Here is an 11,741-nt window from a genome sequence, read left to right on the forward strand (position 1 = left end):
ACACACACACACACACACGTGTGAACCCCCCGTGCTGAAATGGGCGGGACAGAGCGGAAGTTGGTTCTTAAAGAGACAGAGGCCAATTTTAAGGCGTTTAGAAGAGGAAGTGATGAGAAGATAAGTTTATTTTCTATTTAAACATAAAAAAACATTTTAATAACAACTAAAGGTGACATAGATACTTTATTATGGTATAGTATTTAAATGTATGCCTGAGAAACACATAATATTGCCCCTTTAAGGTCCTTAATATTTATAATGTTCAACCAGTGGACACTTATTAAACAAATTCAGCAACATCTAACTTCATGTTAGCCAAATAATTTACAAGATTTTTAAATCTGCTGCACATCCTGTCATTAAAACCAATAATTAGATTCAGGAACTGGGTCTAAACGTAAAATAAACAGTCACCTCTGCATTGACCCTAATACCAGGTGGAAACACATCCCAGTCCTGATAACGAAGAAGCGTGAGCGAATTTCTGAGCACCGCCGCAGCATCATTATTTACTTTCCAGATTAGTTTGGCCACCGCTGACCCTGAGAAACAACCCGCAAATGCATTCTCCACAACCATGTGACTCGAATAAGCAAACTGAATCATCGTCAGTTTCATTTGTTCCGAGTGGACGCGACATGAGAGGAGGACGTCCTCGCAGTAGTGTCGTACGATGAAGCCAATGAAGCCGGCTGCGGATGATTCTGGACGTTTTTGGTTCATAGCTGAAATTATGAACAAATCTGAATACAGGCGCGCTCTCCTGAAGGAAAGCCCGTGTGCATCGGCCAATTACTCCAAGCCACTCCTTGGTTAATAGAAAAATAATGAGCCGACCTCGGGCCGTGACATCTGCCTCAACAGGACTCCCCTCGATTTTGCCTCCACTTTCTCTTAACGCGATGTGCCAACTTTCGTGGGGACGCCGATTATATATTCCACAGGAATCTGGAGCTGAGCTGCAACAAGAAGCATCTCTGGTGATGCGCATAATTACTTCGCTTTTTCTGGAACTAATAAAACTTTAAAACCTGCTGACTCAACATTAGGGAGACAAGAATTTTCAGAGATTACGACGTCTGGAGATGTAACGAAAACAAGTGATATAAAAAAGCATTTAATCAGCTCAAATTATCATTTAGACTAACTGATTGTTCAGCCATTAGTGCATCCGTGCCATTAAGAGATTTCCAGTTTGGTTCTGGAAAAACTAGATAAGGAAGACAAGAAAGCTTCAGGCTTGCAGAGTGGATCATGATTAATGTTTAACCAGCTCACAAATCACCCCATGGTATTAAAAAGCACACACAGTATCATTACTGTGACAGGCAATAAAATAAGATACACTGCATGTTACAGGATATTCATCTTTTTATTAGGAAAAGAAAAAAAGATGCGGTCTGGATGCTTCTCTACACGCAGCATTTAGAAAGAAACAAAACCCATCAGAAGACAGCGGAAATTTTCCTCCATCTTCATTCTCTGTTCTCACTTCACAGCATTTAATGTGTTCAGTCTTCCTTCGAGTCATTTATCCATAGTGAGTTTATTTTATTTTATTTGTTTAGTCAATGATTCTGGCATATTATTTTAACCCTGATGCTTAATGCCACTCTAAAGGTGGTATCTCATCGGACAGCGACCATTGACGAGGAGTTGGAAACTGTAATTTGGAAGAAAACTGCATAAAACCTGCAGATTTTTTAGTTGCAGTTTTACTGAATTCTGTGAGTTTGCGACCAGTGAGCCATGTGTTCTTTGTTTTAACAATGCTTCTTGGCAATGAATCTTATAGCGGGCAACTGACAGGCAGAAACTGGTGTTACCAGAAGCTCAAGAGCAACAGGAAAAAAAGCTGTTTGGCAGAGAGGATTTGGCAAAATTTTCATGTATGCAACCCAAATACTCAGCTCTACTTCTCATCCCACAAATGTTCCTTACAAATGTTGCACCATTTAAAAGGGAAATTAACAGGCTTCCCAACAATATAAGACTTATTGTCAAGAAGCATTGTTACAACAAAGAAATAATCTACCAAATAAATGTCCTTACTTTTTGTGGTATATACTGTACAGTATATCACAGCCTATGTGAACAGCTCACAAAACAGTAATCTTGGACGTGCACTTTTATCGTCGTCTGCCTCCATCCGCGTTATCTGCCTCGGCTCGCTTTCTACCCACCTTGGCAGCCTCCCTCACGTTTATGATTTAATCTACTTGAGTGCACTTCTGAAATGAAGATGAGCAGATTTGGGCTATGTTTAACAATAATAATTATCAGATGTTTTTTGTCGAGAGCTCAAATACAGGCGTCAAACCACAGCTCTGACGCTCTTCAGAAATGCCACAATGATATTTTGATGGGTTTCAGACAAGTTGAGTACTGTATTTAAAAAAAAGGGGGGGGGGGTGTTGTGTATTTTCCATGCACATTATTCAATTCATAGCACAATCAAATAAAGCTAGCTAATCTAAACACACTGAAATTGGCCTTTGCCTCTTTAGGAAACCTCCTACTGTTTCAGACATTCCCACTTCAGCACGCATTCACACCAAATCTTCAGGGGAGGGGTGCACTGTGTGTGTGTGTTTGTGTGTGCGTGCTTGGGTGCAGACTGAGCTCAAGGGAGGAGCTTTGTGTAAATAGGCGGTGCTTTGTACCATGAAGTGTTTAGGCAGCTCCACATGGCTGCAACAAGAGATCCAAGGATTTATCAAACATGCATGAATGAGTCAAAGCAACACTCTGGGTGTTTGTTTGATGAGGGAATGACATTATAACATGATTTAGAGCTCAAAAAAGTTGCTTTTACATAATAAATGCTCCCCATTTAAGAGAAAATGTGTCACACAAACTTTTTGAACATTATCAACAAGATTGCCTCTAATGCCGTTCGCCAACTAATCACTAAAGGTTGCAGCCACTTCAGAAGCCTTAAAGTGTTGTTGACATTAAATATTTACAATAAATGTGAATGCATTTTTGGAAAGATAACATTGATAACATATTGCAAAAAAAAAAAAGTTCACGCCACTGAAATGAACTGTTGTTGATATACAGTATTTACATGTGAAATAACAGGAAGTGATGACAAAGGGGAACATCTGCATATATGGAAGTTTTCTTAAAGAGTTTCCCTTCGAGGTCACTTCCTGTTTCACTTTAGCTGAGCCAAGTTCAAAAGAAAATATGAGACAAAATGGGTAAAATCATGTGTGTTATGCCAAGTTTCTTGAATATGAAGATGTTTTCTATTTGAATAATATGTAAGTCACAGGCACCATAAGAAAAGCACGATTCAGTTTTGAAATTAAAAACAGTCCAGCTTTGCCTGGGCTTCTCCCCATCCTCCCTTTGTACATCTTTGTGAACGTGGATGTGATCAGTTGGTAGTTGGCCTTTTTAATGCTCAGAATTCAAACACATCAGCACAAAATTCAAACATTTTCTGGTGACAAAAAAAAAAAGAAGCCACAAACACAGCCTTGCCAGCTGCTCGACCTAACTCCCTCTGCATCGTGCAACTGCTAAACGAGTCCAAACAGCAGGGCTGGTGCCAGCGTGCCATGCTCCACGCTGAGACACTGGGTCTCTTTGTACGGTGAGACTCCTTTCAGACAGGAGCCGCAGGAGCACTCACACTTGGATGAATACACCACAGAGAGAGAGAGAGAGAGAAAGAAAGGGGTGGGGGGCAGGTGGGTTGAAGTTTCCACCCACCGAGCAGGGTGGTGGTCACACAAAAAGAAAATAAAGAGGGTTATCGTCTGAGAGGAAACTTGCCACGCCAGAAATGTTCGTAAATCTGAGCCGAATTTCTAAAATGGCACAAATGTCCTGCAGGAGACATGCTGCTGCGTGTTTGTGACAAAAGATAGAAATGTGCAGCAAAAGCAGACTGTACAAAGTGCACATCCATCACCGTGTCTGCTATTGAACTTTAAGAAACATGATCGGTCCTGATGAAGAGGATGATGATGATGGGGGGGTGGACTGGGAAATCACAAAGAGGCAACATTCAATCTAAGGGAGATAACAAAAGGCGGCTCTGGATGGCAGGATGCCCCTGGGGTGATGATGCTGTTATTATGGTGGAAAGGGCTGCAGAGATGCGGCGCGGGGCAATTACAGACCCAAGGACCGACTGGGGGAGGGTCCGAACATCCGATCCATGAAGTGTTCTCCCTCCAACGCTCAGAGAAAGGGAGGACTAACCCAGTAAATAAAAAGGACATGAAGCAGTAGATGATGTACGCTTCATCAGCTGCAGTAACGACCACGGCTATCCCAGTGGAAAAATTAAGAACCGTTTTTGTGTCATCACCAGGATCTGAAATGAACCTGATCCAGTGCTGGTTTGGATGATCTCAGCGGGACGTACGTTACAAGAGCTCTCGTTACGGATGAATCGTCTGCGGTTCTCGTTCAGAGCTTCAGCAGACACCGTGGTCAGCCCTGTCCTTTATCTTTAACGTCACTCCACTTTGGAAAGTTCAGCCCGTTCTCCAGCAGACCCAGCTGGAGAACAGAAGAGAACGACCCAGTCCCTGGGTACCGCTCCATTCATTGGGTCTGCTGAGTGTTGTCGTTCAAGGCGTAGATAACAGAAGTGAAAACAGATCGAGTTGCCAGCAGGAAAGAGTTTTACACGATACAGTGTGACTCTTTTCCAAACTCTTACTCAGGTAACTTGAGCCTCTGGTAAAACCCCACCGCTGTCGCCCCTCGTAATATTTATGGAGCTCCTTCTAAAGGCGTCACAATGAGCGGTGAAACTTGAAGCTCGGTGGTGTGAGATGTGACAGTTGGCACCGCAAGGATCCCAAAATCCTCAGCTACATCTCTACCCACCCCCTGTCGGCACGTTCTTTAGATAAGCTCTTGTTGAACATGGTGCTCAAATCCAAGGTCCTGCAGCTGCACAACAATGGAGTCAAACCGCAGCAGACAGACGCTCACAGCCGGAGTCTAGGTGACGGGTTCCTGTGAGGACGGTTCACACTCGCAGGCGGAACCGGATGAAGAGGAGTTTGTAAACGTTGGGGATTACAACAACCACAGCTTATCGGGTAAATGTTAGAAGATTTCTGAAGAAACTCTGAAGGGTGCCGATGCTATGGACATAAGTTTGGTAATAATCTAAATGAAGGAGAAAAGCGTTTTGATGCTTAAAGATAAAACTGCTGCCAGAGGATTATTATGGTCACCATAACCACAGACCTGTGTCTCTCACTCCCTGACTCGTGATGTGTCCAGGGGTGTAGGAACGTATAAACTGAATACTAGTGAGATTTCATTTCCTGATACTGTATTGACTCTGAAAAGCCCTGTATCGATTTTTAATCAAGACTTGATGGATGGATGTTGCGAGGAGAAATGTGAAAAATAAAACACAGTTCTCACTGTTGTTCAGTGTTATTCTGATTGCATAACATAAACTCAATTTAATCAGATTTTATTCATGTAGTAGTAGTTTTATTATCGAATGTGTCATGCACCATGGTGCCCAGCCCACACGGGCTCACAAGAATCATTAAAACATATACATACAAGTGGACCCAAGTAAACACTCTTCAAACAAAAAGTGTCCTCTTCCTGAGGTGCCAGCCCTTAAAAATAAACTGAGCTAACTGAAACACAAAATAGTTAAATACTTTATCTTCATCAATTAAAATAAAAAAAAATCTGGATAAACATCAAGAACTTTATAAAATAATGCATTTCTCAAAATCATATATAAAAATTTAACCCAAAATCACAAAGAACATTTACGATTTTTTTTTGGCGTTGGGGGTGGGCAATATCTGGCCTAGCTTACAGTATCGCAATATATTGTGATATATCATATATCATGATATAGATTAGAGCTGCCACAAATGATTATTTTTATAATTGATTAATCACAGATTATTTTTTTCGATTAGTCGACTAATCGGATCATACGTTAATTGAATATCAAACATAGCGCTTATCGTGCCAGAATGCAGCTGCTATTATATAACCATCGTTAGATTTTAGCTATATGCTAACTAAAAATAACTGCAGTGGAAGGCAAGTTCTGCTCTGCAGATATTGCACAGGTTTCTCTTTCATTTTCTTAAAATGATCCCACACTTTTGAGCTCTGTTGCTGGGTAGCCATGATACCAGAGCCTGTCTGTATAATGTCTTGTGACGTCCACGGCCTACCCCAGTTATCACTACTGTGCATGTTTGTCAAGGACAGAAAGGCAGATGTGGCAGTGGAAGGTGTCAAAGCAGTTTGGAGAGAAAAACAAAGTAAAGAACAACAACAACAAAAAAGAAAACGATTAATCGATTATTAAATTAGTCATCGATTATTTTAATAATTGATTAGTCGTCGATTAATCGACTAATCGTGGCAGCCCTAATATGGATCATATCACTAAATCCTTAAAAACAAAGCCGGCTCTGCAGTTTTTTCTCTTTTGCTGGCCTTGTGAGGATACATGGGTGGGCAAACTTCGTCCTCGAGAGCCACTATCCTGCATGATTCCTCGTTTCTCTGCTCCACACACCTGATTAGAATGAATAATCAGCTTCATGATGAGATGATTCAGCCACTGAATCAGGCGTGTTGAAGCAGAGAAACAAAATAAAACATGCAGGATAAAAACTCTCCAGGACCAGTCCTGATATAGCATCATACTATTATATGAAAACAGAGAGCGGGGACAAACCGGACCATCTGTTCGTCCCCTCAATGGCTCAGCATACTTGAGCCATTAATACAAATTAAATGTTTAATTAAAATATTAAACATAAATACGAATGTCAGCTTTTGTAACAGAACAAATACAACAAATTAGGCAATTAGATGACTTCTTATAAAAACCCTAAATGGGTTTAAGTTAAGCTAAAACATGAGGCTACAGATGATAAGTTGGAGCAGATTAGGAGAGCCAAACTTCCCATCACTATCAGTGACAGACGAGTTAACGAGAGGCAGACAGAAGGGGGAAAGCAGACTGAAGCCTCAAGTTCAAGAAGATAGAAAAGCAGCTTTGTTACTTTAGCTAATCAGATCATGAAGGAGATCCCATTCCAGCAAAACCCAAAGTTTTCCTCCAAGAATGTTTTAGTGAAGTCTAAATGTTTACACGTTTCACAGAAATGGTGACGCAAACATTTGAGCGAAATAGTCCAGAGAAACGATCCAACCCCACCAGACGTGACGGACGAACGAGCGCGGAGGATCACCACCTGCAGATAAATCGTTACATCTTCTTTTTGAAGACACTTGAAATCAACCGGAGAGCGAGGAGAACGCCCGCCCAACGAGCGCCCTGCCGTCAGGTTTTCAGCAGATCAGCGGCGAAGCGATGACACGAGTTCTTAGCTCGACTCTGAAGCCCCTGGCAGGGAGCCAGAGCTGCGACGTCGACCTCTGCTTTCCAACGCGTCTGTCCTCTTCTTTCAGTCGAGTTTGATTTTCACTCCTCCCTGGATGAGGATTCATTGATTTACACTCGTCACCCCTTTTCACCTGAACAAGAAAGTGCATGTGAGCTGACGGGACGGAGAGAGAGATGTTGCTGCACCGATGAGAAGTATTGATCTGACCTCTTGGCCTGCCCGGCTTTAGGAGCAGCAGCATCGTTCACACTTCACAACAATGTTTCCACTAATCAAACGCTAAGACTAAGCCACTGATGATCCCAGTGTTTCTAAAATAAGAGCTGAAATTCAGTAACTTACAATATGCCTCATCGTACTCTGCTTAAATCAGAACAGTTCTCGCAGCAATAACCTGCTTCAGCTTCAACAGCACAAGATGTTTCTGTCCATCTGTATCAAATGAAGAATAATTAAGACTTCCTGCAGTCAGGAGGCCAGAGCGAAACAAAGGAGGGCGGCCTGAGGAGGGAGGAGGAGCAGAGCGGGGGGAAGGAAGCTCAGTGTTTGAAAGAGGGGAGGCGGAGATCTAAAAAAAAAACCATCCTGAAAACACTTCAGCTGTGACTTCAAACATTTTATTCTCATTTTAATGCTTCGGATTAATTTTTACCCGTCAGAAAAGTCGATTTTGTCGTATTTACAGCACAACATAACTGACTCTAACTTTGTGCTTTTCTTTTTTACAGGACATTCAGCTGAAACGTTCAGGAAGCCACAGTTACTGACAGCCCAGACATCTGGCAATCACTGTCATTACGTAAATTTAATTAACCATTTAAAATCTAGTTTTGCTCTAAATGAACTCAGGGGCCAGCGGACTGAGCCCTGTGACAGATCATCCATGGAACAGGCTCACCTCTCTGACAGTTTGTTCTCACGCATACTTTTAAAAATCAAGTCTTGTTTTAAATAAACTCATCATTGGACCGGACTGAGCTGACCCACGGGTTGAATGTGGCCCCCGGGCCACCAATTGAATAACACGTGGACGCCATTTTGAACCAAACGTTTTGCTCCATGAGCTTTTGGGAGACTCTAGGATCTACTTCCTGTTTCTATAAAAGCCCAGGATATTAGTTAATAATTATACTAACAATTACCTTTATTATTGTTTAGTCTGGTCATTATATGTTTATTTTTAATTAGTCGCTTAATTTTTTTTGCAAATAATGAGTGGAAACAACAAGAAAGGATTAATTAGGTTATTTATTCTTAGGAGTTTGAGTCGTTATAGTTAGAGGACTCGTTTTATTAAAACAATATAAAACTTTTAAAAATATAGATCCTGAATAAATAGATCTAAATCCTTATCTGTGAGGAGCAGTAAGATGGAAAATATTTGGATTTCTGGTTGTGGTTCGGCCAAAAAAACGTTGCAAAAAAGGAAGCAGATGGGACGAGACTTTATGGCCTTTGCTTTCATAAAAGCATCACTGCCGTTCAGTAATATTGTTCCTTTTTTCCTCGGTTTGTCAAGATAAGAAAATGCAAACTGAAACACAAACTGCAGGCTCTCTGCAACATAAAATATATAAAAAAAATAAAACAAAAGACTGCTGGACCTCTCTGCAACACAAGGCACCGACCACCAGGAACAATGCTGCTGCTGTTGATGCCACACATATTTTCCGCCTGCAGTTTGGGAGAGAAAGAATCTGCTGCTCTGTGGCTGATGGACGTGCCACACAGCACACACACAAACACACACACACAACCAGACCAAACCCCACCCCTGAAGCCCCTCCATCCACCACGCTGAGCCTCATTCAAACCTGGACTTCATTACGGAGCGCAACGGAAATCATCACTGGCAATCAGGAGGAATTTACAAGACAATGTTCCAGACAGAAAAACACACAGAGAGGTTTTTTTTTTTTCTGTTTTACATCAGGCCAGACAGAGAAAGAGTCATCCCTTCTAAACATAAAAAAACAATAATTTAAAGATTTGTCTCATTTCATTTATGACATCATCATAAACATGATTTTTACGGAAAAAGAGCAAAGCTAAAACACATCTGTCATTTACTGTTTTTAAATATCTCCTCCTATCAGTCCTGATCTAAATAAATCTGTTTTATTATTTTTTTTTTTTTACCATTTTGGACATTTTTATACCTGCCGTCTGATTGATCCCAGGCAGATGTAACAGCATCTTTGTTTACGTCTGGTCTGGCTTCAGCAAAACTAAACGAGACGTGTGCCAGAAACGGGACGGCCCTCTGAAGAATAACGTACAGAACATTTACTGAAAAAAGACCAGCAGCTGGTAATAAATATTAACTCTAACTTAGAATGCATTCTTTTAAAATAATTCTAATCCTGTGTTTATTTTGATCTATGTTTATTTTTATTGTTACTATCTTTAATTATATTATTATTGCTACAGTTGGTAATGTCACATAGCAATATACAGTTTCTGTGGATTGATGTATGTATCTGCTGCTGCCACACCTGAATTTGGGACAATAAAGGCTGTTTCTATTCTATTCTATTCTATTCTATTCTATTCTATTCTATTCTATTCTATTCTATTCTATTCTATTCTATTCTATTCTATTCTAGTCTATTCTATTCTATTCTATTCTATTCTATTCTATTCTAGTCTAATAATCAATGAGAAAAATGTTGTTTTATTGTGGTGATTAAAGCTGACTAAAAAAAACACAAAAATACACTATATTTCCTAACATTTGCCTCTAGTAGAATTCAAATAATTTAACGTTATTTCTATAAAATAATAGGACCATGTTTACTTAATAATAAGACAAATAAAATATTAAAAGAGTCCTCCCTGCAGGACTTTGTTGGCTCCTTTTACTGTGAGGGGAAAGCTGCAGAAATGAGGAGATCCTGGGGCCTTGGACTGATCCAGCAGGACAGAACCAACACTGGATTATCATGTTCAGATGATTTATGTTTACAGAAATGACTCCCCTGGATTAAAAATCATTATGTAAGAGAAAACAGAAAGATCCGCTCTGACTCATTTATGTCCAGTTATCCAGTTTGAGTTTATTTCTTAACCCCATGTGAGGTTTAATCTGATTTATTTAAGTTAAATTCACATTTTTTTTTACTTACACCAAAAACTGATGCTTTAATATTTTTGTTGTTAGATACAAGAGATATAAAGTAATTTAACAAGACTTAATTAAGTTAGTTATTTAGTAAAGATAATTTAAATCTCATCAGGTTTGTTGTCTAAACTGACAGGTTTTTATAATCCAGCGTGCTCAGAGATTATTTTGGTGTCAGTGTGTTTCCAGGCTCACGAGGAGCTGTGATTTCCCTGCTCTTCATCCTCCTCCTCTTACCTTTTTGTGTCTGTCTTTGAAAGGTAAGGCAGGCCACGGCATCTCCTGCACAAAGTCCTGCCAGTGTTTCTGGTCCTGGTCGGACGAGACGAAGACGATCTCCAGCTTGTCCTTGTGCTCGGACGCCTTCTTGAAGCGGCCGTAGAAGTCGCTCAGGCTGCCGCTGAACTGCCTGCAGGGGCCGTTCAGGCTGCAGCCGAAGAACAGCCCGACCAGGGACAGCTCGGCGCCCAGGGACTGCACGTCCACCTCGGCTTTGGAGCCGTCGACGAGCCGCTCCCCGAGCAGACCGAGCAGAAACTCCGACATCGCGGCGCCACGGAAAGCCCTGCTTTTCCAGGTAAACCAAGCCGGAGCTTCCCTCCCTCCCTCCGTTCCCCGCGCCGCGGAGCCTCCGGTGTGAGGTTTTTACGTGAGCCTCGAGCCCGCGCGAGGCGCAGCTGTGTGTCTGTGTGTGTTTGAGTGTGTGTGTTTGAGTGTGTGTGTGTTTGAGTGTGTGTGTGTGTGTGTTCGCCTCCTCTCTGTGTAGGAATGCGCTCCGTTTAATCACCCCGACTGAAACAGCGGCTGCGCTCTTTTTTTATTATTATTATCAACAAACCGCTTATTTGATCATCGCAAACACTTTATATCTATCATAAAACACTTCCAATTTAATTTTGTATTTTATTTATGTAATAAAACCTGTAGATTAAATTAGGCGAAATAAATGTCTTCATTGTTTGTTGTTTTTTGTACCCCTCAAACACTGTTTTCGTCAAATAAATCATATTAAGTGTTAGACTCTTATAAAACGCACTATTTCTGCCACATTAAAGAAGCTGCATGATTTATTAAGTTTAATTAAATATATGAAACAGCAAATTTCTAGAAGGCTGGAATTAGACTTTTAAGGATTTGCTGCCATCTTGTGGTCATAATGAAGAAGACACTGAATTTATTTTCTGTTTTTTTCTGCATATTTTGTACTTGTTCTTGTTTATATATACTGTGTGTATATA

The 11,741-nt window shown here is 40.8% G+C and overlaps 1 protein-coding gene across 1 annotated transcript in view; it reads right to left on the minus strand.

Annotated features, from left to right (window-relative positions):
- Positions 1-11,342, minus strand: part of nxn (nucleoredoxin) — a 71,543-nt gene extending 60,201 nt beyond the window's left edge. The window contains exon 1 of the mRNA XM_014024091.1: positions 10,741-11,342. Within this exon, the coding sequence (XP_013879545.1) occupies positions 10,741-11,049 (309 nt within the window). The 5' untranslated portion in view covers positions 11,050-11,342. The remainder of the gene's footprint in view (positions 1-10,740) is intronic.
- Between the last annotated feature and the right edge of the window lie 399 nt (positions 11,343-11,741).

This window comes from Austrofundulus limnaeus, unplaced genomic scaffold, assembly GCF_001266775.1.
Source record: "Austrofundulus limnaeus strain Quisiro unplaced genomic scaffold, Austrofundulus_limnaeus-1.0 Scaffold407, whole genome shotgun sequence".
NCBI lineage: Eukaryota > Metazoa > Chordata > Actinopteri > Cyprinodontiformes > Rivulidae > Austrofundulus > Austrofundulus limnaeus.